Raw genomic sequence first — 25749 nt, forward strand, 5'->3', positions numbered from 1 at the left:
CCACGATCTTAACAAAGCCTCCTCTGATCACACACAGACGCAGACGTCAGAGACTGGGGATGCCAAAGCAAGGGCCTCATTTGCATAGCAAGCCCCTCCCCCGCCCCTTGGTGTGTGCAGTTGCCATAGCAACATGCCCCCAAAGACTCTTCTTTGCAGTCACCTCCCCTTCCTGTACTGCTGGAATGCGGCTCCCTACCCAGGCTCAGAGGGCTCAGAGCTCCATCCCTCATTTTAGGGATGAAGAAACTGAGGCCCACAGAGGGGAAGCAGCGTGCCCAAGGGCACACTGTGAGTTAGCAGCAGAGCCTTACCTAGACTCCGGGTCTCCCCATTCCGACTCCGGGGTGCCCGTCACCCTGAGGGGGTGGGGGGGTGGTCAGCTCCCTGCCCGGTCACCGGCATGCTACATCCCCGCTCACCTCAGGCCTCTGGGGACAGACACTGGGCAGCTGCAATGAAGAAATGACCACTGGACTTTGCACAGAGACTCGGATGGAGGCAAGCCCTGGGGACTGCGGAGGTGGGGATACAGCTAAGTAGGTCCCCCTGGGTCTCCAGCCCAGCCCTTCCCGCCCAAGTCCTTCATTCCACAGGGATTCATTATATGCCTGCTGTGCGTCAGGCACCGTCCTAGGCCCTGGGGGTTCAGCTGTGATCAGCCAGCGGGGCCGACACTCTTGTGGGAGGATGAAGACGGTGGACAAACCACGCGGACGTAACACGATGCTGGGTAGATGTGATACTCTGAAAGTGGCGGAGGGACCCCTTGCTACTTGATACTTGAGTTAAGGTAATCTGCACATTCTTCTGTCCCCTGCTCCGCACCCCAGGGCAGCTGGTGTCTCAGTACCTGACTCCAGTACCATTGCCAACCACCTGATGTGTTTTGGGCGAACTCACCTTGGCCCATGGGCCTAAGGCTTTACCGGTAGAATTTTCGGCGGCATAGGTGGCAGCTGGGAAGATGTTTGGGGGCAGTGGGCTCCCAGATGTGGGCAGCTGCCCTTCTTAGCATGGCCTACAGGCTCGGAGAGTCCGATTTCAGAAGCCCCGGAAAGACGGCCTGCCACCAGTCGCCAGCATTACAGTACTGGCTGCCGCGTCGTTCCTGGTACAGAAAGACAGCCCTTCACCTCACAGTGAGAAAGAACAGCAAGTCACAAGTGCCCCCGAGAGCAGATTCCAGATGCCAGGCTCTGTTAGCAGACCCCTTCCTGGGAGGGGAGTTTTATTTCACTTTCTGGGGAAATCTTTACACATCTAACAGGAGTGTGGTAGAAAGCACTCCAGGTGCCTGTGTGCCGCTCAGGAAACCAACTCGGCCATCTCTGCTTTTAGCCCCATCCCCCTTCCTGCCCACTGGAATGCTCTGAAGGGAACTGGGGCTGGTTTTATAAGGAAAGGGGAAGAACAGGAAGTCCCTCCCCCCCCGCAACCCTGGAAGAGGAAGACTGCAGAAGTGCCAGCGAGGCAAGCCAACAAGGAGGCCATCTTGGGCAGGGAGTACCCCGGATGGGCCCTGAAGCCAAGGAGGCCGAGGGGTTGCTGCACCCAGAATGGGGGTCCTGGTTCTGCCAATGGGGTAGAGGAGCCTGGACGAGGGAGCCAAGCCCCATTTCCTGCCCCAGTTTCACCTCTTTGTTTTCTTTCCTTCCTCTTTTCCCCCCTCACTCGCAATAAAAACATAATTACGGGCTTTATAAAAAAAAAAAAGGCAAATTATGGTGACATGCTTTAATTATCTGCCGAGCAATGGCGGGCTGAATTACACAGGCAGGGCCTCGGAGGTTACCTAAAAATAAAGCAAGAAGCCTCATTAAATGCTAATTGCTGCTTTTGCCAACTGAAGTGAGATTTGGGCACCATGTGCCATTCAGTGCCAGGCTGTCTGCGGGGAGGTCCTAGCCCTGGGAAGCTCCGAGTGCCAGGGCCGAGCCCAGCTGGGCACCCAGGGCAGTGCAGGGCAGGTGGTGGGGGCAGAGAGAAGCTCTAGATGCCCAGGAGAGCACCCCAGGCTCCCCTGGACGTTGAATGGGGAGATGGAAATCCCGGGCTGGGAGGAGGAAGCCGCAGGCCTCAGTGAGACCTCTAAAACCAAGGGCCCACGGCCTGTCCTCTGGCTGGAGAGGAGCCACACGGCCTTCCGGAAGCTCAGCATCTTTGTGTGGGCTCCCGAGGGACCCTCCCTAGACCTGGAGGCCAAGATGGTGCCGGGGTGGGGAGCACCTGGCATGGTGCTAACAGGCCACTTTCTGGCCCCCTTTGCCTCTGCCTCCAGGGCCCGAGGCGGCAGGATAGAAAAGCAGACGCTGAGACATTGGAACCCCCAGCTGAGCTGGCAGAGGCCCAGGCTTGTGTACCGCCTCTCGAGCTCAGTCCCCGGGGACCCAGGGGTTCCACAGAGGTGGCCTGTGTGCCCTGCTGGCTTGGTAGCCACGTGGCCTCCTGCCCAGGGCTGGTAGCAACCCAGTCTTGGCTTTGGGCCTCAAAAGCTCTTGAGTAGGTGGTGTTCCCTCTTGGCTGCAGAAACCCCAAGGTCTCGTTCATTACTGCGCACCTGGGGCCTGGCCCATAGTAGGTCCTTAACTCCTGTTGGAGGGATGGTTAAGCACGGGGTCTGACAGGGGCCAGTTCGTCTAGTTTTTCCAGGGCTTTCTTGGTTTTGGCACTGAAGGTCCGGCATCCCAGGAACTCTGCCACCCACCCCCAAGCCCCAGTCCCTGACAACCTTAGGCTTGAACACCACCTCCTCCCACCCCCACCCCCAACACATTGCCACCGCACCTGTTGGCCTTCCCACACATGGTTAGTTTTAGACAGTCGTTCTCCAGCTTGGGCTTGCATCGCAGGGACCCGGAAGGCCTGTAGAACAGACGGCAGGACCCCGGCCCCCAGAGCTTCCAGCTCGGCAGGTCTGGGGTGGGCCCAGAATTTGCTTTTCTAACAAGTTCCCAGGGATCCTGATGCTGATCTGAAGAAAGGGTTCTGGTGCTGGAACAGCCTGAAAACCACTGATTTACCTGGCCCACAGGGCTGCATGGCCCACACCTGGGGCAATGGTAAAATGTCTTCTCACCGGCCCTAGCCCCAGAGGAGGAGACCTCAGCCCTGGGGCCACCACTACTAGCACTTCTGGGCCTCTCCCTGGGATCCTGGGGAGACCCCATCACCCCCCTTGCAGAGCAAAGGTCTCTGAGGGCCACTGGCCCTCTCTCCAGGGAACCAGGAACCCTGCAAACCCACCCCCATCTTACTGGCATGTGAAATTCTGAAGGTACTACTGATCTGTCCACTCTCCTGGGGGTCCCACATGAGGGGAATTCATAGCATGGCATAGGAAGCAAGGGGAGCAGCCGTGGGTCTTCCCCACCCATGCATCAGAACAGGTCCCACCCAGGCCCACCTGTGGGATCCCAGCCCAGGCTTCCCTAGCTGTGCCTTCTAGGTGATGGGTGGCTCCCGCCCTCCCACAAGGGAGGTCTGACTCCCGGAAGTCCTGGGGAGACTGGTCCTTCCTCTCCACCTCACACCCCCGGAGTCTACACACCTCTCCTCTATTCCCCTGACACAGCTGCTTAGAATTCACACCCCACCCAAGGCTTCCCCATTGACCCACGCTACTCCCATAATGATGTTACTTTGGGATATTTAGCAGTTCAAGGTTGTAGAATGATGCTGGGGGCTGCAGCTCCCCCATCAGACTGGAAGCTCCCTGAGGAGAGACTGTGTTTCTCCTCTCAGACAGAGCAGTCCCTGAAGGTGGGGCTATGTCTCCTCCATCTGACTGGTACCCCCCCGAGGGCAGGGCCTGGGTGCCTCCTTCCCACCTGCCCCTTCTTCGAGTCAGAGGCAGGCTGGACTAGGCCAAGCCTCAGGAATGCCTGATGGGTCTATGCCCACCAAGAGCCTCCCTGGGTTCTAGGTGCTGAGGGGAGGAGAGGGGGCTGCACCCCCCTTGGAAAGAAGGTGATTCTCCCCCCCTGGAACCTGGAAGACGGGCTCCACAGGTGTGGGGAGGGCGCCTGGGGAGGTCCTGGGCTGAGCATCAAACCCTCCCCCAGCCTTGGGCCTCAGCACAGCAATCACCTTGAGGAGACAGACCGGAGAGGGGACAAGTTACCCACACTGGAGATGCCACCCTCCCCTTCTCCATCCAAACCACCCCCATCCCACACACACACACACACACACACACACACACACACACACACACACACTCTGCCCTGGGAGCTTCTGGCAAAGCTAGTCTTGCCTGATTAGGCTAGAGCACGGGCTAGAATCTATTCTGGGTGCAGTCTTAGGAACCATCCTACGAAGGCAAGGCGGTCAGGGAGAAACACGCTTCCCCCTCCTTCCCTTACAAACACTTACTGAGCGTAAAGGAGGTGCTCTACACACATGCGGTCTCGGGATCCTCCAGGGGGCCAGATCTCCTGAGCAGAGGTGTGTGACACCCGTCGTCCCCCAGGAGTAAGATGGGCTTACCCAGGGGCTGCTACCCATGATGCACCAGCCTCACCTCTACACACACACACCCCCACACACCCAGTCCTGGCCTGCCCCCCCCCCCACCCTCCAGACCCTTGGCCCCCACAGCCCTGCACTGCAGTCAGCTGGCCGGGGAGGTGGGAGGGGGTGGGCCAGGAAGGGGCGGCCCAGGAAGCCTGGGCTTCAGCTGCTGCTTGTGGCCTCATTGTGTCTCCAGCTCTGTAATTTTCCCCTGGCAGGGCCCAGCCCCTAGACGGCTTCCCACTCCCCACCTCCCAACCTGCCAAGGAACAGCTGCTATGAACACACACTTGTGAACTTGCCGCCGGCCGGGGGCAGGCGTCCTCACAATGTCGGTGCTCTGCGGACTCTTGGGCCTAAACAGACACACTACCCAGACAAGCATGCCTACGGGGGACCAGGGGCACAGCCACGCAGCCAAAACAGACACACACGCAAGGCTGGAGGAACCACACACGCTGTATCCTGCAGCTGGCTCACGCGGACACACGCCACGCTCGTCTCCAGGACAGACACTCATCATCCTAGCACCTGCGACCTGGAGACAGGACAGGCGGGAGCGGAGGGCTGTGGGGGCCGATTTCTCAGGAGGAGAGGTTCCAGGCTGGACAGAGAAGGAGAGGCTGGGGTTCTGGGGCAGGGGTCGGAGTCCCAGGCATGAGGAATGCGAGTCCGGGGAGAGGCAGGGCAGAGATGGTACCTTCCTTAGGGGCTGCAAGGCAGGGGACAGGAATAGAACACCCCCCCCTTACTGAGGGGACCACCAGGGGCTGAGTTCTAGAATCTGCTGCGAAGTCCTGGTCCTTCCCTGCCCAGGGCCTCTCTGTGCTCCCACTCCGTGCCAGCCCCAGAGGCAGCCTCCACCACCCCGAAGCCCTAAGTCTCCATCATGACCCACTTTCTCCTTGCCTCTAATTCCAGCTCTCCTGCTGCAGGTTGAGACGGGGGTCCCCCTGCAGGACCCGCGGTGGACGTGGAGCCAGGGTGCAAAACCATGTGTTTATTTTTATTAGAAATGTTCTTGGTATAAAAACAATCATGCGCTACACATTGTCATCAATAACCATCACCAAACACCCAGGCACTGAACTCCGTGTCATCGGCAGGAGGGGCAGGCGGGGGCAGGCGGGCAGGACACACGGCAGACGGGCAGGGGGCAGGCGGGCAGGCTGCGGGCCACAGGGACACACACAGAGGCCACCGGGAGGACGCGGCACTTTGCAACACACTCGAGATTTGTTTTTGTTTTGGCTTTTTTGTGTTTTGAATTTTTTTTCCTTTTTTCCTCTTTTGCGACACGTAAGATTTGGTGAATTGGGCGACGGTGGCAGGGAGAAAGCAAAGGCTGGATGTAATGAAGGCAAGGAGGGGACTGAGGACAGGAAAGAAAAGGGCACAGGAGACCCAGGCGGAACACAAGAGAAAAAACCAGAGAGACCTGGAGATGGAGGATGCATGAGCGAGAGGGAGCAGAGGCAGAAAGAAAGAAGATAGGGAGAAGCAGAGCACACAGACAGGTGGAGACAGAGAAAAGGCAGGGATAAAATAAAGACAGGGATGGAAACAGACTGGACGGTCACCAATGGGACAGCAGAGACGAAGGGAGAGAGAGAAAACCAGCTCTGGGGCCCACACAGCCTGAGCCCCTGTCATTTGGGGCTGGGAGGGGCCATGGTCCAAGATGCAGGCTCTTGGGGTGGCCTGCAGCTGCCCCGGCCCCTTGTCCTCCTCCTGTCACCTGCCCAGCTTGCCCAGGCTGCCCAGCAGTGACCGCCGGGGGCTCTGCTGTCCTCAGCACCAAGCCACGTCCGTGGGCGCCCACGGGAAGGCAAGACATCAGCTGGGCCCCTGGGAGTGGCCCTGGCCCGATGCGTCAGCCACAAGGGTCTTGGGTCCTCCTCCTCTTGTTCGGCTCTGGCGGCCTAGCTAGATTGCGTGGTTGGTGTAGGTGACGTAGGTCTGTTTGGTGGCCAGTGCTGGAAGGAGAGAGACCAGGGGTACCCAGCATCAGGGGCTGGCATCTTCAAACCCCCCCTTCCACACAGGCACGGCCCTGCCCGCGGCACCAAGTCCAGACCCCTGAACCTAGCAGTTCACATCCCCCAAACTGCATGGTGGCCCCACCCCACCCATCCCATTGCTTCCCTGCCTTCCCTTCCCCCACCCTGCATCCCCCACCCCCTACCAAGTTCCCCCACTCCCTGGACTCACGCAGTGTCTGAACATCCTTCCCACCTCCACACCTTTGTGGGGACTAGGCCGCTTCCCTGGAGTGCCCTGCCTCTTCACTCTGTCTCTTTGGTTGGGACCCTCCTCTGAGCAGCACTCCCTTCCAACCCCACTGCTCTGGGAGGGTCCCCCGGAACCCCACCCCCAACGAAGCCCCCCCACCACCTCCTGACTCCACCACGCTTGAGGAGAATCATTTTTATTTGTGATATAATTATATATACCCTTCAAGTATTATCAACAGAAGTGTTTCAGGTCGACAGCACACATTCTGGAAGAGGACATGCGAAGTACAGACATTAAACACAGCCTCGCAGCCTAGGGGACCGGAGTGGCGAGCTGGGACAGAGGGATAAACGATGGAACCAGCGGCGGGGCCCTGCGAGGCTAGACACTGACTAGCTGACCAGCCGGCCCCTTTGACTAACTCGGCCCCCGTCCCTCTCCCAAGGAAGGCAGAAGAGCTCCAGGTCCCATCAGGCTTCTGTGTGGCTGCCCTTCCCACTTTTGGGCATCCCTGTCTCACCCCAGCCTTGAGTCTCCCCTATCTGCACCCATCACTCTGGCCCTCACTCAGCCACCGCCGGGACCAGGGCTGCATGTCTGGGTACCCCCATTTTCTGGTCTCGGCCCCCTGGGCACCTCTCCCCCCATCCCCAGCTGGGTGAGAACGTCAGCTCTTCCTGGCAGCATAAGCCTACCCCACCTCCACCGGGCCAGGGTTCAGGTCTCACGGCAGCCTAGTGACAAGGCCAGATAAGGGCCACCCTCCTGCGACAAACCAGGCACTGAGGCCAGAGGGGTGAGGACTCTGGCCAGGTCCTTGCTTTTGTCCTGTCTGGATCCTGAGTCTCCCTCCACGGCCTGGGACAGCTCAGTGGAGAGTAATCAAGGTCAGAATTGCTGCCGGGGGTGGGAGCTGAGCACCGGTGCGCAGAGGAGGCCGGACGGGAGACGGGCACGGAGCCCTGGTGCGCACAGCTGCCCTGACACTCCATCGGGCCTGTCCGCTCAGAAAAGGGGTGCCTCTGCCAGGCTCGGCCAGGGTGTCCGGCCCAGAGCAGAGGACAGGGAGGGGGAACAGTGTGGCAGGATGCACGCTGGACCCTCCGATCCTCTTTACCCCGTGCGCTGGGCCCATGACTGCCGAGTTAAGACCACATTTCCCACGCTCCGCGCTCAATGACATTCCTGCTAATGACACGTGAGTGGAAGGGCTGCGTGCCACTTGCATGCCATTTGATTAAAACTGTTTCTCCCGTACATCCCCCTCTTCTGCCTTCCATGGGCAGAACAGACACAGACAGCCTGGCCTCAGCACAGCCCTGTGGGAACGGATGGAGCAAGAGCAAAGAAGCGCGCGTCCCCGATCCTGCCCACCCACCGCACCGGTGAGCTGGAGGCCCACCGACTTAGGCAGGATTGCCGGGTCCCCCTCCCAGAGGGCCCATCAAGTGTGGCCAGAAGCAAACTTGTGGGGGGTGGGGCGAGCAGAGGGGTACCCCGTAGGACGAGCGGGGCGGCAGGAGGGGCGGCGTGCAGCGAGAAGAGGAACTTTCTCCTGAGTGGAGAGGGTGGCCTTACGTGGCAGTTCGGCTCCCCGTCAGCGGAAATACTCAAGCAGAACGTGAACGATCCCTTGGCCGGGCCGTAGCCGGGAAGGGACAAGTCTCAGGTGCCACCCGGACAGGAACAATGGGAGAAAACGGCCCGTGACTTCACGGAGGAGGCTTCAGCGTGCCAAGACTCGCCGCCTTGTTTCTAAAATGACCCGTGTGCCTCTGGGGTGCCAGCTGAGCACGAGGGAAGAAGGGCCGTGGACAGGGCAGTTTGGAGGGGGCAGCGCCCAGGAGGGGCCTGGGCTGGGCACACTTGGGCAAAGGAGCCGGGCCACGAAGGCTGCGGTGCTGAAAGGGAGGTGGGAGGGTGCGCAGATCAGCGCTCTGGGGACAGGAGCCTCTAACTCCCTCCCTCTGTGACCTCTGGCAGCTCCTCCCCCGCCCTGCTAGGCCTCATTTCCCCACCTGTGACACGAGAGAGCCATGGCCCTTTGGCCCAGACTTCTTTCCCCGAGGGGCTCCCCCAGCCCCACGTCTCCACCCCTGCTCTCTCCAGTAGGGTCAGAAAAAGAGGCGGCAGCTGGCTCCGTGAATCACGTGAATCACGAGCCGCAGGCCAGGCCGGTAAGAATCAGTTCCCCAGGGCTCCATCACCCCCTGGGTGAACTGATAAAATTGAGTTTCCAAACCTGTAAACCCGTCAGCAGCCGTGGCTCAGAGGTGAAGGAAAACTGCAGCAGGAGCAGCCAAAGCTCTACCAGCTGCGGCGAAACGAGCACTGAGGCCAGGGGCACCAGGGCAGGCCGGGGGAGGAGAGAAAGCGGTGGGGAGGTGAGGGACAGTTGGGCCCTGATGTCCCTCTAAGACCAGAGCTGTCTCCAATAGCAAATCCAATCCTTGGGTTCCAGAACCTGGAAGCGCATTCGGCCCTCAGCTACAAGCCAGGGGCCCCAGAGTCCTTCAGCGGGGCTTCGGTCTCACCATCTGGAAAATGGGAGCAGTGAGTCTGCCCGGGCCCCCGGGAGCTAACCGTGAGGCTCCAAAGGAAGCACTCTGGCCAGGAGTCAGGAGACTTCGGGTCCAGTCCTGCCCTCCCCGGTACAGGGGATCTCAGCACCTGCCAAGTAGCCCTTCGGACAGGTTGAACCTCTCAGAGCCTCGATTCCCTCATCCGTAAAATGGGTGGCTCTCAGCCATGGGGTGGAGGGAAATACTCTTTAAACCCTGCCAAGTGGTGGGCAAAGGGGCAGGGCTGAAGTAACTACAGCCATGAGAACAGCGTGGGGACGGCGATGCTCCAGGGGTGTCCTCAGCCCAAAGGGGGGGGACGGGGGCTATGAGCCAAGGGCCCCGAACCCACCCCTTGCCCGAGATAGGCCCTTGCTGGGTGTCAGACCCTGCCGCCTCAGAGAACAATTAACCGGGCAGTGGCAAGCCTGAGCTGACAGCCCCCATTTGTTGCCCTGTGTCTCCATGCCCGATCTACCCACAATCGGGCCCCTGAATTATTTATTCCGTTGTTTGTGTAAAGATACGTGGCCTGCCAGTGACAGAGTGAAAAATGTCCCTCCTCCACAGGAGTGACATCTCCCCACTCTTCCTGCTCACACCCCCTCAGTCTGGCATCCCCAGAATTAATCACCTGGCTCCCACCCGGCCCCTCCGAAACTCCTGCTGCTGCTGAGCTAAGGGACCCTGGGGGTGCGGGGCCCTGGCCTCTGGCTCCCACGGCAGGGGGGAGGGAGCAAACAGCTCTCATCCTTCTCTTGCAGGGAACGGCGCTGGGAACACTGTGTCTCCCTCCCCTCGGGCCTCCATTCCCCTCCTTGTCTGGTGGGGGCTGGGGTGGGAAGGGGTGGTAATTCCACCTTGTCCCCAGGGGACCAACCTCAACAGAGGCAGAAGAAGCCACATCAGTGAGGGGCTGTCTGGGAAGGCCCTGCCCTCTGGTTCCCTCTGGCCAGTGACAGCACCATGAGGATCACCCTATGGGGTCAGGGTGTTATCTCCAGTTAGACACCCATGGTCCCTGGAGGGCTAATGCCCCACTCGGATGAGCCCTGGAGCAGGGCCCATTTGACACACCTGGTCCTGTGCCAGTGGAGGAAGGCATGGAGGGTGGAACCTGGGAAGGGTAAATCTCTGTGGGAAGGAGGAAAATGGAAGTCAGGAGTATGGGGTGGGGAACAGTGAGGGGTCCCTGCTTAGGACAGAAGGGTCTGGTGAGGGGCTGCATTTGAGGTTTCTGCAGATCTAGACACAAAAGGCCAGAAGTGGGAGTCCTGGGAAGACAAAGCCCCTTGCCATCTCAGAGTGGAGGGCCCAGGTGGCCCCTGAAGCGAGTCCCAGGGCTGTAGGTCCCAGGGAGGCTCTGGGAGGAGGAGCAGGATTGGAACCAGCAGTCATCTGGAGAAGATGGGGCAGGGGCAGGGCACACATTGTCTTCAGCATGTCAAAGAAGGGGGCATGTCAGAAGCCACCCATACTGCTCCGCACAGAGACCGGGGCCCCAGAGATAGGGAAGCAGTGTGAAGTCGAGGTCAAGGGAAAGACACCGTGTGGGGTCAGCCAGCCACCGCCTTGCTGCAGGACCTCAGGATAGTCACTCATCCTCTCTGGGCTTCAGCTGGGGGGGTGAGGGGTCAAACCTCTAGCCCTACCCCGGCCTCACAGGACTGCTGTGAAGATCACTCAACAGGGGCGAGGGATCTGGGAGTGAAAAATCCTGCCTGGATGCAGGATGGGACTTCCCTTCTTTCCACAGATGGCAGTCTCTCACATGCGGGAGCCGTGCTGAGAAAGGAAGGGAAGACAACTCCCCAAGGCCCCAAGGTGGGGAGCCCGTGAGAGGTGCTGCCCCAGCCGAGACACAGCACAACGGCCCGGTCTCCTGTTCTCCTGACCTCCTGATGGGTGACAAAGGGCCTCCTCTCTGGAGCCTGTGCTCCAGACCCCCCTGTAATCTAGCCCATATCCCTCCTGCTGCCATCAATAATGTCCATTTCTGACCTTTCCCCCAGGATGAGAGGGAAGAAGCTGAGTGCTAACTGCCAGGTCCCACAGGGACTGAGAGTCTCCGGGGAGGGGGAGGAGCTCTTCTCCTCCTTCCCCTCCAGTGGGAGCCCCCCAGGACTTTCAGAGAGTGAGGGAGGGAGCAGCTGCCATTTAAACTATTTGGACACTTGCACGATGTCCAGGGAGGAAGCCAAGGTCTCAGTGGGCAGGGGTGACCACAGCCACCCCACCATCTCTCCCCCTGCTGGAGCAGCTAGAAGGGAGGGCCCCAGAGGCCCACCCCACAGGCGGGAGACCCCACAGCTCACCCCAGGGCAGAGGCCCCCGTCTCTCCAAGAAAGCAGTAGGGATACCACCGTGGAGGTCAAGTCCAGCCCAGCCCCCTGCTGGCTGTGAGACCTGGGTGAGTCCCTAACCTTGCTGAGCCTCCCTTTCCTCACCTGTATTACGCAGATGATAAAAAAATAACAACCTGCCTTTCAAGGTCGCATGCAGTGTGGCATACACTCAGGGTTCAAGAAATGGTTGCCACCAAGACTAGTACCCCCAAGGCCCCACCTGTTCCTCGCATGCCCTTCCCCTCCATCTCTTCTCCTCATAGAGGCCTGGCTGGGGGGGGTGGAGATCAGAGAAGCTGGCAAAGATGGTGGCCTCACTCCCTCCCATGCACAATCCTGCCCAGGCCCGGACCTTGGGCCTGCCCCTCAGATGCCAAGGTCCCCTTCAACGTGTGACCCTCTGCGGAGGTCTCCTCGGACAGTCCCTTGGGAACACCCAGCTACCTGAGAACTGTGGCCTCTGGAGGCCCTCCATCCAACCCACCTCTTCCCTTACCCATCCTGAGTCCCCATCTCTCAGGGCCCTGGTAAGGGGTGGCCAGGCGGACGCCAGAGCCTCTGGGCCCGGGTTATTAAAGGGCCAGAAGACAGGGGCCCTCCAGACAACCCCTTCTTCCAGAGGCACTGAAAGGGCACAGGCCCTGATGTGGGCACCAGGGCAGAGAAATCCCGGAGTCCCCTGCCACCCTGCATGAACCAGGTTCCCCCATGGCCTCACCCTTCGTGGGCAGAGATCCCTGGAAGGGCGCAGCTCAGGCTAGGTGGGGTGGGGCCTCGAGCTGCTCTCTTGGTTACCAGGATTGGGCGGGGCAGAGGGCCACTACCCTGGTGCCTCAAGGTTCTCCCAGAACTCCGCCCACTCACCTGTGGCCTGGGGCTTTCCCAGGACCCAGCTCAGGGAGGGGCGTGGCCAGGGCCCGGGTGGGGGGCTGGCCTTCTCCAAGAAGGAGGCGGGCCTGGGCAGGGCCCAGAGGGGAAGGGGCGGGGCCGGGCACTCACCCGGGGTCTCGAGGTTCTCGCAGAGCTCAGACTTGGCCTCCCCATTGGGCCGGAAGCTGCCCTTTTGCGTGAACTTGTTGGACATGGTGGCGGCGGTGACGACGGCTTTGAGGCTGCGCTTGCGCTTGGGCACGTTCTGCTCCGGGTGGAAGAGGATGATGTAGACCTTGGGCATGTAGAGCATCCCCAGCGACACCGAGGCGCTCAGACTCACCGAGACCGTCAGCGTCGTCGTCTGGATGTACAGCTGGAGGTAGGCCGGGGGCGGTGTCAGAGAGGGCTCCGCCCCAGCCTCACGGTCCCGACCCCAGAGACAGACACAGGGGGGACAGACCCTGGGAGCCCTGCCCTGTGTCCCACTGTCTTCGGGCAGACGGGAGTCGTGGTGTTGAGCTGGGACTTTAGACCAGACTCTCTGGATTCAAATCCGGACTCCACCACTTCCAGCTGTGCGACCTCGGACAAGTCCTACCCTGTGCCTCGGTGTCCCCACGTGTCACATGGGCACGATATAGTACTTACCTCATAGGGCTGCTGTGAGCATGAAATGCCTAGGTAAATGGTGATCGTACGTACAACAATGCCTGGCCCCTGGCACTGCATGGAAGTGTTTCCCACTGCTACATGCTATATGGGGGAAGCACCCTTAAGGAAGGGTCCTCAGGGGACCACAGCTGACCCTCCGAGGAACAGCCCCCTGCACAGGGCTGGGAGTGAGATGAACGTCTGCTGGTGCCTTGCAGTAACTCCCAGTGCCCGTGCCACAGCCCCTCAACCAGGCCCCCATTCGGTGACTCCCGCCGCCACACTGTGCAGAGCAGGCCACTGGCACGGGAGCCACAGCGCCCGGCGAGATATGGCGATGGCAGCACAGTCAAAGCTCATTTCACGCTCGCTCACCAGCACTAACGGTGACAGATGTTTAGCAAAATGAAAGTCCATTAATCTGGGTGTCGGATAATCCATTCTTCAATAGTGGGGCCTTCCAGGCAGGGCCTGACAATTCCCACCGCCCCCTGGGGTCCCCTGCCTGCCTCCTCCGTCCTTCCCAGTTCTCCAGGCCTCTGCTGTCCCTCCAGCCCCCCTCAGCCTGCACGGGGCCAGAGGAGGCCCAGGTTGTGGCCCCTAGGTCTGGGCATGGAGAAGGCAGGAAATGCTCTGCCCCCTAAATCTGCTGTTTCTAGGCCTGGGTCCCCTCCCCGGGGGCCTGGCTGATGTGCCACCTCCTCTAGGAAGCTCTCCCTGACCCCCAGCTCCAGCCGACCCCCTATGACATCCATACTCTATCCCGTCTCCTGCCCTTCTCCAGAAATGCTCCATGACCTGGATCTGTCCTTTGAGAGAGAGGCTGGAGAAGCCCTGGGGTCTGAAAGGAAAGAGGGACATGATCCTGAGCATGTCTCAAGCCCTCTCTGGCCCTCAGTTTTCTCATCAGAGCAATGGGATGATAGCTGCTACCTTTCCCAACCCACAAGGTCAGCCAAACCCAGACTGTGAGGCTCTGTGGACTTGCATAGCACTGTGGGGAAGGAGGCTGGGAGTGTGGAGAGGCTGTTTCATTTGTCACTGTTCAGAAAATGTCGCAGCCCAGGGAAATGACAGCCTGGTCCCCAGGGAGCACACAGCCCTCTGGACACAGTCATCCCCTGTTCTCACACGCCAGCCGTACTCTCACTCTTGTGCAACAGCGCTGCCTCCCAGCACGGCTGGTCAGTGGGAGGGTGCTGGCTACCTCTCCCCCCCGCCCCCCGCGATGGGGCTGATGGCCAGGGCAGGGGGGGGGAGGAGGAAGGGCGACAGGGTCCACACCATTGGGGAAAACAATGAAGGTCTGGGCTAATCAAGATGAGGCTTATTTTCCGGATCTTTGCCATTGGACTGGAGCTCCCTGGGTGAGGATACGTCTCCCTCATTAGATTGGGGGTCCCTGAGGACAAAGGCAGTCTCTCCTCTCACACTGGGCATTCTTGGGTGTTGGGGTTGCATTTCATTTTTTTTTAAGATTTTTTATTTATTTATTTCACAGAGAGAGAGAGACAGCCAGCGAGAGAGAGAACACAAGCAGGGGGAGTGGGAGAGGAAGAAGCAGGCTCATAGCGGAGGAGCCCGATGTGGGGCTCAATCCCAGAACGCCAGGATCACGCCCTGAGCCAAAAGCAGACGCTTAACGACTGTGCCACCCAGGCGCCCCCGGGGTTGCATTTCAAATCAGATATCCGTCTTAGGCCCTCTGCCCCCTCCTTGTTGGGGGGGGGGCGTGTAGTTGGGCCCACATGGAGTTGGTGGAACCAAGGATAGAGGCCCCCTCTCTGGACAGAGTGAGCCCTTCTGTGGACACAGCCCCGTGTTGGGGGCCAGATTCCACTCCGCCCTGACCCACTGTGAGATGCTAGCCCCTCCACGAACGCAGGCAGAGGCAGCGCCATGGGCATATTTGATTTCATGCCCTGCTGTTACTGTCTCAAATCCTGAATCATTTTTGAACAAGGGGCCTTCACTTTTGTTTTGCACAAGGCCCTGAAAACCACGGAGCCAGCCCTGAGCACAGAAAAGAGTACAATCCTTGGTGTTCTATTTTGCTTTTCAGCCTAGGAGCCTTTTTGCAAACAAAATGCAAGATGGGGTGTAAACAGACCAAACCTAAGCAAAGCTGCCTCCAGCCACTGGGGCCCTGCCCTTCCAGCATGGGCCTCAGGGTTTCTTCTAGCCATCACAGGCTGGGGGCAGCCGGCCCTGTGCAAGCACAGTGGGGCTGCACACCCCCAGTCTCTCTCCTTGCTCCAGGGTCTGGAATTCCCAACCTCCCACCTGCTCAGGCATTGTCCTGGAGCCCCCTGTGTGGAGACGCACGCTGTCACCAGGAGGTGGTAACATGCTGATTCTATCAAAGAAGCAGTGGTCCTCTAGAACCTCTAGAACCCAGCAGACACCCCCCGCCCAGGGAGGAGGCCCAGGCACAGACACAGCTCTCAAAGGCAGGTGGGGTGAGAGGAGATCCCCAGGATCTCATTTCGTCTTGTTTCCCAGCCAACCCGTCTTCCAGACAGAGGTGCCTGAACTCCTGCTCCCCTTTCTGGTCAGGCCCTGGCCACACTCTGTCCTCGGCAAAAAATCCTGCCTTAGCCTCCCAAATGACTGCTCCCCAGAGTGAAGAGGTTGTCAGAGCTGGGTCTGATGGGGGTAGACAGAGGTCACCGCGGGTGAGGCAAAGGGTGCAGAAAGGAGCTTCTGGGGAGGGAGATGAGGAGTTTCCTGTTTCTGCTCGAGGCCTGGTGGGCAGAGGGTCCAAGGGGCCCCACTGGGAACACAGAGGAGTTGTGCCTGCTCCGTGCTTCGGCCCAGGCTGACCCTAGTGGCTACTGAGATCCTCGAAATCTGTACAAACCAGATAAATGAACTTCCCCACCACCTGGCCAGCCTCTGAAGCTAGGTCGCGCCCAAGGGCAGCTGAGCGAGAACCCCACGCGGTAGAGAAAGCACACCCCAGACGGCTCAGTATCGCCACGTGGCGGCAGTGATAACCCCTGGCAATCCGGGCTAGTGCGGGGAAATCCACCCGCCTGCTCACCCGAGCAGCACACACAGCTTCGCTCTGCGCCGCCACCTGCTCACTAGGGAAGTGGGCACCGCCGAGCCCCCGCAAGCGCGCGTGCACACACAGCTGGGCACAGCCGCACGCCCACAGACACGCACGCCCATGGACACATGCATCTCCGCGTTCACACACGCATACCTGAACTCACAGCTGGACGCTCATCCCTGACTCAGACTCCTACCTGGGGGCACACGCACGCGCACACACACTCCTTCATCACCCGGGTACACTCACATGCATACACACAGACACATTCGCCCACACCCGCACACATACCTGAATACGCACATACGACTGCACACACACACGTCTGCACATGCATGGCTGGGCACACACACCTAATCTACACACCCACACACGTACCAGCAGCCACGAAGCTCTCGGCATACACACCCACCCGTCCCCACTCAGTCTGCACACACGCACCCACCTGCACACAGACACATGCACCACGCAGCCACGGCGGACCGTGTACAAGAAGGCACACACACCTCTCTGTAACCACACAGCTCCCGCAACAGCCCCACCCCACTCTCCATCCGCATTTGTAGAGCTGGCAGAAACCGGCAGAGATTCAGCCCCTGGGCCCCCTAGCCTCTAGAAGTCGGGTAGTCTGAACGGCAGGGACTTACTTCAGAGCTCATCTCCCCGCCCTCCTCATGCAGAAGCCAGAGGGGAGGGGCGTGTCCCGTGTCCCCCCCTCCCCATCAGGGGCAGAGCAGGGTCTCAGGGCCACCTGTGGGTATGAGGCTAGCCTGCTGTGTGACCCCAGGCAAGTAAGGCTCTGCCCCTCTCTGGGCCTCAGAAGAGATCATATCAGAGGCTCCTTTTCATCAGCTATACTGAGGGGAGCCTCCTAAAAAGGGAGAAATCAGAGGCAGGCCGGGTGGCCTGGAGAGAGGTGGGGGAGAGAGGGAGGGCAGGGCCTCAGCGGCTGGAGGCACGAGGGTCTAACCCCCTGGGAGGGCAGGGCCCCCACCGGGGAGCGGCGCGCTGGCCGGCAGCTGGCAGCCAGAGGAAACTGTGGGAAGGCAGAGTAAGGGGCTCAAACACCATGCTGTCTGCCTTCCAGCCACGCACCTTTACTCCCTGAGGATGCAGGGGAAGGAGCCTCCCAGCGTTGCTGAAGGTAATTTCTCCAGCTACCAGCTTCCTGGAGTGGGGGGTGGCTTTCCCTGCTGGCTCTGTGGGCCCCCTGGGCACTGCGGGGCTTGGAGCTCCTGCCTGCACCTGTCCTCAGCAGGGAGGGCCTCCCGCAGGCCGGTGGAGGCAGGAGACCTGGCTCACCGTGCGAGCAGGGCCTGGAGGCTGCTTTGGCTCAGGTGTGCAGGGTGACCTGGAGCCAAACCTGGTCTCTGATCTCAGGGCACTCACTGCCAACCCCAAGATCTGCTTCTCAGAGCCCCTCAGCCCACAGGCCACCTTGGGAAGGCAGGGCACGGGCCTCCCTGGGCCAGGCCAAGGGTTTCAGGATGGAGGGCACAGCTCCCGCCCTCGAGGAGCTGGTGGAGCAGAGGTGGCACCCACCAAGGAAACCCCAGGGCAGGAAGGTGTCTCAGGGCTGCAGGGGGCAGTGTGGACTGGGCTTGGGGCGGGAGGCTCCTGAGTGAGGCACAGCAGGGTCAAGTTCAGCCATGCCACCTCCTGGCTGTGGGATCTCAAACAAGTTACTTGGTCTCTCTGTGCCTCTGCGTCCACATCTGTAAACGGGGACGGTGCTATCTATGCTGCCCGGCTACTGTGGAGCCTGCTGGCCAGTAGGTAGAGTGTCAGGCACGTGACAAGCACCCCATCCTTCGTGGCTTTGGCAGCAGCCTCACCGAAAGCCAAGCATCCCTAGTAGCTCACACCTGGGCAGGCTCTGGCTTCAAACGCCATCCGTGGGCAGGCGACTCCCCCAGCTCCAGCTCCAGCCCAGCCCTCGGCCCTGAATCCCAGACCTGTATATTCAACTGTTCGCTCAACAGCAGCACGTGGACCTCTCATGGGCAGCCTGAGCTTAGCACATCCAAAGGACTGCCCAATCTTGGCCCCCAAACAGGCTCCTCTGTGGTCTTCCCCACCTGAGGGCGCAGACATTCCTTCCTTCTGATCCGAGCACCAAAAACCAGAGTCATCCTTCACTCTCCTCTGCACTTCTTGCCCCACGTGCAATCCATCCAAACTCCAGGCAGCCCCACCTGAAGACGCAGCGAGGAGCCCCCGCTTCCCATCACCCCTGGCCCCAGCAGCCCCTGGCTGGGCTCCCTGCAGTCACGTCCGCATGAGCCGTCCTGCTCCTGGCTCGCCTTCCTCAGGGCTCCACCCAGCAGCCAGCGAAATCCTTCTAAACCTGCACTACATCATGTCCCTCGCTGCTCAGAACCCCGAGGTGGCCCCCTTCTCCCTGATGGTAGAACAACCTTCCCACAGCCCTGGGTCCTCCACCATCTGCCCTGTCATCTTTCCCACCCTGTCCCCAATCACCCTCCTCTGAGTTCCTCAGCCCCAGCCTCCCCATAGTGGGTAAACAGCTTCCATACCCATCATGCCATGTGATGGTTACACCTTAAGGATTGCAAGAGAAGGATCATGGCCCCAATATACTGACAGAGAGACTGAGGCAGAGAGGCCAGCTGGCTTGCCCAAGATCCCAGACATGGAGCTCAGACCAGGAGCTGGGGTCCTTGGCCCGCACAACCCCTCCTGTCTCTAGCCTCTGGTTTCAGTGACCCTCACTCCTTCAAGATAAAACACTGCAGAAGCCAGGCAGCGCTGGGGCTGGGATGTGGGCAGAGTGCACGGGGCCCTGGGGTGTGTCCAGGCCCACAGGATGGCCTGACAGAGACAGCAGGAGGCAGCCCCTCTGCAGCTCTGGCTGGTGGAGGAAAGGACCCTCAGCTGACACCCAGGCTCCCGGGCTTCAGAAGCTTGGGGTCGAGGAGAGGAGTGAGTGTTGATCCGTCCCCCACCCAGAGACCCGTGGGGATCCTGCGAGGGCCGAGAGAGGGGCAGACAGAGGGTGAGGAAGAGAGAAGTGGATGGCAGGGAAGATGGGGCTGGGTAGGGAGAGAGGTGGGGAAGACTCTAGAAGAGAGTGAAGTCTGACAGAGAGGAGAGAGGGAGGCAACAGGAGGCAGAGGCAGGGAGGGAAAGAGAAGAGGACAGAAGGAGGGAGGGTTGGGAGGAAGGAGAGAGATGAGATGGTAGGGAGGGAAGCTGGAAAAGAGAAAGGGTGGGAGAGAGGAGGGACAACCCAGAAGCTGGAGAACAGACTGGAAACAGAGGAGGCAGTGAGGCATGGAAGGAGACATCTCCAGAGCAGGGGGAGAGGCCAGCGAGCCCCCGAGGCTGCCGCTGGCTCGGGGACCTCCCTCAGCCCCCCCACCCCACCCCGGCCCTGCTGCTCACCTTGTCTGCCGACTGCGAAGTGCCAAAGAAGATGGGGATGAAGGCGAGCCAGACGATGCAGGTGGTGTACATGGTGAAGCCGATGGGCTTGGCCTCGTTGAAGGTCTCGGGCACGCCGCGCGTCTTGATGGCGTACACGGTGCACGTGACCATGAGCAGCATGCTGTAGCCCAGCAGGCAGATGAGCGACAGGTCCGAGATGTCGCACTTGAGCACGCCCCTGGCGAAGCGGGGGTCGAGCGTCCGCTGGTCCTGGAAGTCCACCACCGAGTGGGAGGGGTCCACCACGAACCACACGCAGATGCCGAGCAGCTGCAGGGAGATGAGGCTGAAGGTGATGGCCAGCTGCGAGGCCGGGCTGATGAAGCGCGGGGCGCTGACCGACCGCTTGCCCTGCTCGAAGATGCGGTAGATGCGGTTGGTCTTGGTGAGCAGGGCCGCATAGCTGATGCTCATGCCGAGCCCCAGGAAGATCCGGCGCAGAGAGCAGGTCCCCAGGTCGGGCTCGGCGATCATGAGGAAGGTGGTGGCGTAGCACAGGAAGATGCCGGCCAGCAGCACGTAGCTCAGCTCGCGGCCCGAGGCCTTGACGATGGGCGTGTCGTTGTAACGCACGAAGGTGACCACGACGAAGAGCGTGGCGGCGATGCCCACCACGGCCAGGAAGAGCGGCAGCACGGCCCAGGGCGAGTCCCACTCCAGCTTGATGATGGGGATGGGCCGGCAGCCCGTGCGGTTCTCCGTGGGCCGCATGTCATACGGGCAGGTCTTACAGGTGTAGCGGTCCACCTGATACTGGTACCCCGTGCAGGGCTCACAGTGCCAGCAGCAGGGCATGCCCTTGACGGTCTTCTTCCGCTCACCTGGCTGGCAGGGCAGGCTGCAGATGGAGCGGGGCAGCTGCTGCCCGCTCCCCGGCCAGTGCATGCGCTCTATCTGGCAACGACAGCACAGGGGAGCTGGCCTCAGGACATGCCACCCGGTGCCCTGGGCCACTCCACTGGCTGGCACCCCAACCACAACCTGCTGGACCCAACAGCTGGATTTAAATAAGCCCCCCTGCATGATTCAGACACGGCTGACCTATGAGGCGTCCCGATCAAATCCAAAACCGTCAAGGACCGTATGGAGACACTGAGCCCAGAAAGCAGCAGTGAGAACCGGGAGCCCCACAGGGAAGCAGACAGCACTCAGGAGCCCTGACCTCAGACCTGCATCAGCATCGCCCAGGAGCCCATTGGAAGGGCCACTTTTGGGCCCACCCCAGACCTACTGTCTCAGGATCTAAGTTTTAACCAGACCCTGCAGGTGACTTATGTGCTTGCTGGGAGATGCGCTGCCCCATGGCTCAGCCCACGGGGCCTCCTCTGGGCGGCACAGGAAGCTGGGCTCAGCAGAGAGCAATGAACAGAGGTTTGCGCAGAGGATATGTAATCTGTGCCCAGGGGTTAGAGTTTCTTTACATCTCGCTCTAAATGAGTGCTAGTCGCCGTTGTGTGTCTCCGAAGACACAATCGCTGTGAGCAAAGGAGCCACAGGTGTGTTGGCACACTCTACCGAATTCAGTGTTAAAGAAAAGTCTAGAAAGTAAGCAAGAAACCCGGAAGAGCTCCCGGCCCTGAGCAAAGGGCGTTTGACCACACTTGGGAGCCATATTCAAAGTATCTGTTCCAAATTGAGTGGCTCTTAGGAGGAGTTCACACTTAGGGAGCAGCGGGCCTGGCCAGACAGGTGCTCCTCTGTGCTGGGTCCTTGCGCCCAGAGAAGGAATAACCAGAGCCTTGGGCAAGGGGACGGTTTCAGAGCTGAGGGAAAGGGGAGGGGGAGCCAAAGATGGCCTCATGGGAGGCGGGAAGAAAAGGTCAAGGAAACAGCTTGTCCTGTGGCTCTGGGCATGACAGGGTCGTGTGGTCCCCTCGGAGCCAAAAAGCATAGGAACGACAGGGGCCACCGTCCCCACAGGAGCAATAAGGCAGCACAACCCCCAGGCACCGGAGCTATGAGACCACAAGGGGACACAGGGTGGTGGTGGCTGTTCTAGCTCCCGTGGCAAAAGCCACGAATGCGGGCAAATCCCAGGATCACAGGCGTGTTGCTAGCTGGCTGTGAGCCCTGCAGCAAACACCTCAGTGTCTCTGAGGTTTTGTTTTCCCAGCTGATCCAAGGACAGCAGATATGAGGCCACTTTGCCCTTTGCTCCTTCTTGTGGCTTCCATTTGTAAGTCATAACGGAAATTCTGACTATTTCCCCAGAAGGTCAGCCCCACGAAGGCAGGGGCTCTGTGCGTGTTCCCTGCCTCATGTCTAGCCCCCAGCACAGGGCTGGCACACAGGGGACCCCGGGACTCTCTGTGGAATCTATGACAGAGGTAGTGAGGCCCAGGGACCGGCCATGAGAGGCCACCTCACTTTCAGACCCTGGAGGAAGACAGTGGCGGGCAGGTGAAGTCTCTTCCTTGGGCCCCCCACCCCAGCCTGGCGGGCTCTGTGGCCGCCACAGCACAGCCCAAACTGAGCCCTCAGGAGAAAGCGGGGAGGGCGTGATGGTTGAAGTCCATTTCCCCCCAACCTTCCCCCCCCTCCGCCCCAACTCCACGCTGGCCGAGGGGCCTTGTATCCTCAGGGAGGAGTCCGCTGCCCACCCCACACCGAGGCCCTGCCTTCCCGGACCACAGCTGTAGAATGGGATGAGAACAGTGCCTGCCTCACAGGGCTGCCGTCCACACAGTACGGTCACAAGCTTACCACAGTCGCTATACACAGCAGGCACTCAATAACGGTGAGCCACCGCTGCTGCTAGTGAACCACTGGCCCCCGCTGCCCCTCCCACTGCACCCAAAAGAGACACACCTCCATTTGGGGTATCGTCCCATTTGCCAAGTGCTCCCACCTGCCCTGTTCTGTCTGCCTGTCTCCCTTCAGCAACCCAAGGAGCATCACCCCAGGAATGGGCTCCGCCCGCGCCCTGCTGTGTGGCCTTCGGAACATCCGTCCAGCTGGGCTTGCGGAGATACTCCCTCTGACTCAGAAGATCGTCAGAGCTAGATGGGATCATGGGCAGAAAGTGCTTTGAGGAGCTCGAGGGGCTCGTCGCTGGAAGAGATTCGTACAAGAGGGGACAGCAGGGTCATGATGCAACTCTCCCAGGATCTGGAACAAGGGAAGCTGAGGCCAGACACGGGTCTGGGCCTCCTATGTCCCTCTGGGCCACCCATCTGGCTGTCACACTGTGCCCACCCCAAGCACAGCTTGCCCCGTCACCTTGCAAGGTAGGGGCCAAGTCTACTGGCATTTCCTCAGGGAATGAGCCACAGGTCCTTTCTCTCCAAACACACGGGTCTAGTCACAGCTAGGTACACTGAGGCCAGAGAAGGAGAGCCACCATGTCCCTGGGACAATCGGAGGCTGGGAAAATGTGGCTAGGAGGATTCAGGAAAAGACCCCTTCACCCCCAGCTGCCCATAATACCCAGAAAAATGATGACCTTCTAGGTGCAGCTTGATGGCTTTAGGACGCTCTCAAACAGCCTTCTACCCACCACCAGAAACCCGACCTGACTGTGCCCTTTGCCTTAAGACCCTGTCCTCCTTTGTCCAGATGCAGCCCTCCCGCCCCTCACCTGGCTTCCCTGCACGCACTGAGCCCTTCACTCCAGGGTGAATTAGTCTATCCAGGGTTTTCCTCTGCCAGCAGGTGGCAGGCAGGAAGGCCCCAGGCCAAGGGAAAGGGCATACAGCAGAAGCCCTGCTGCCCTGTCCCTCCATTTCGGGCAGGGGTGACACTCAGGGACCTTCGAGGCCTAGAGTAGGGCACGGAAGAAAGCCCGGGCTTGGCAGCAGCAAACTGAGAGTCAGGGCTGGTCCGGGCTAATCAGTGGCTGCCTCCCCTTGCTCTTCCCTCCCACAGGTTGGGTAGCACAAGTGACTCTGTCCATCCCTCCGGGGGCCCCTCCCTGCCCTCCCACCAGGCACTTACTCTGAGCTGCAGGTGGTCAGTCCAGGAGCCGATGACCTTGTACTCAGCAGAGCCATTGCGCAACTGGTACTGGTAGATGTCATAGCGGCCAGGGGCATCTCCGTTCTCATTGAAGGTCACGGGGTTCCCCGCGATGCCTGTAGGGGCCGGTGAACGTTACACACTCCGTATCTTTGCTGAGCTTTCACAAGAAGCAGGGAGGACCAGGAGCCCAGAGCACAGACACCTCTGGGGAGGTCCCTGCGTGGAACATCTTGGGAGGTTCCACCCCCCGCTGGAAATATCTTTGGAGACCCCCGACTCCCCCCCCAGGGAACCCCAGGACCCCTTCCGGTGCACAGCCCAGGACACCCACCTGAGAAGTTGACGTTGCGGATGTACTTGAGCAGCTGGGTGCCGTCCACAGGGTCCATGCGTGGGCAGAGCCCCACGCGGCCGGGACACAGGTCACGGTGCATGGCGTGCAGCGCGTGGCCCATGGCGTACACAGCATCAATCACAAACTGCACCTTCCCCTCCTGCTCGTATGCCGAGTCCTGCCCAATGCGTTCTCGGTCTGCAATGAAACGCCCAGCATGGGGGCGTCAGTGAGACCCACCCGTCTGCATAGACCACGGGGCGGGAACCAGAGCCAAGAGAGGTGGCACAGCCCATCTCTGCACACCTAGGCCTCCTGGCTCCTGGCCCAGTGCTCGCTCTATCACCCAGGAGATGGTCTTAAGGGAGACGATCCCAAAAGGTGACAGGGAGGGTCCACTGCCCTCGCCACTGTACAGCCAGACCCTGGGCCCTGAGGCCCCAGAATAGCCAGGGAAGGCCCCCATGTCACAATCGCCCTCAGAAGGCAACGGGCTGGGGGGGGGTCTCCCTGTGGCTGTGAAGCCTCCCTGCCTTCCCCCTGCCCGGCCTGGACTGATCTCGGGAGCCGCTGGCCTTTGCACGGGCTGGGAAATCGCCAGGACAAGAGCTATGTCTCTCAGCGGTACCCTACCACAGCTCACAGATGCGCAGTCACGCCAGCCAGGGCACAGGGTACAGATGGGGAAACTGAGGCCTGGGGAGGGTGAGAGCCTGGCTGCAGATCCCTCAAGGTTTAGGACCTAGGCCACCTGGTGTCCTCGATGGCTTCTAGTCACCCCAGCACCAGAAGTCAGCATCACCCCCACCCACACCTTCCCCATCAGCCAGAGTGAGTGAGCTTTGCCAAATGGGGAACCACTCCTACTACCACCTCGCTGCAAACAGCAATGGCTCCCCAGGGCCTCCCATCCTCACCCCCTAGGCCCTGGGCCCAAGCTCCCCTGCTGCCTAAGGCTTCAGTGTCTTTTCAGTAAAAAGGGGATCATAATCCTGCCCCAAGGAGGCTTAAATGAGATGAGGTGCGGAAAACACTTGGTACCAAGTAGGTGACTGATCCACATTATTATTGTGCTAAGCGGTCAGAATGGGAGGTTTCTGAGGTGGGCAACAGAGGTCCCAGGGCTAGAGCAGGCCAGGAAGGCTTTCTGGAGGAGGAGGCACTACCCAAGCCTGGGCCCAGGGTAACAATCATAATGAAGACTGAGGGCTGCTAAACTCAAGTGAGCACCTGCTCTATGCTGGGCATCGTTCTAAGCCCCCTTTATGCATATTAACTCAATGAATTCTCACGAGGGTGCCATGAGGTGAGGAATTATCCCCACATCAGAGATGAAACTGAGGCACAGAAAAGCCCGGTGACGTTCCAGAGCCATGAAGTGCTGACCCTGAACCCCAGTACTCCAGCTCCCAGCCTGTGAGCCAAATGCCTGAGGGATTCTAAGAGCGGGATTGGGGGGACAGGAAAGCAGGGAAGGGAGAGGAGGAGGGCACAGGAGGGGGCTGGAGGATGCAAAGTGGAGGCAGGGAGAGGACAGGCAGAATGCTAGAGAAGCCCGGCTTCCCCTCCTGAGGCCACAGCCCCTCCCCCCATCACAGCCCGTAACCTCCTCCCTGGAGACCAGGACAGAGAAATTAACTCCCCACCCCCGCCACGTACACCCACTGCCTCCCTGCTGGGGGCCAGTGCCACCCCTCGCAGAGCTGATTCCCCAGCGGGCAGCAGAGTGAGTGGCTGCACCCCAGCCTAACCCCATGGGCCACAGCCGGAGCCTCCCAT

At 60.2% G+C, this 25749-nt stretch overlaps 1 protein-coding gene across 2 annotated transcripts in view; it reads right to left on the reverse strand.

The window, feature by feature from the left end:
* Positions 1–6438: 6438 nt before the first annotated feature.
* GRM4 (glutamate metabotropic receptor 4) overlaps positions 6439–25749 on the reverse strand; it is a 106800-nt gene continuing 87489 nt past the window's right edge. For both annotated transcript variants that reach the window (XM_057304879.1, XM_026482680.3), the window contains 5 exons: positions 23968–24168; positions 23613–23749; positions 19638–20573; positions 12653–12899; positions 6439–6488 (listed from right to left, as the gene is read on the reverse strand). In XM_057304879.1, the coding sequence (XP_057160862.1) occupies positions 6439–6488; positions 12653–12899; positions 19638–20573; positions 23613–23749; positions 23968–24168 (1571 nt within the window). The remainder of the gene's footprint in view (positions 6489–12652; positions 12900–19637; positions 20574–23612; positions 23750–23967; positions 24169–25749) is intronic.

The sequence above is a fragment of the Ursus arctos genome, unplaced genomic scaffold (assembly GCF_023065955.2).
Source record: "Ursus arctos isolate Adak ecotype North America unplaced genomic scaffold, UrsArc2.0 scaffold_31, whole genome shotgun sequence".
In the NCBI taxonomy this organism is placed as follows: domain Eukaryota; kingdom Metazoa; phylum Chordata; class Mammalia; order Carnivora; family Ursidae; genus Ursus; species Ursus arctos.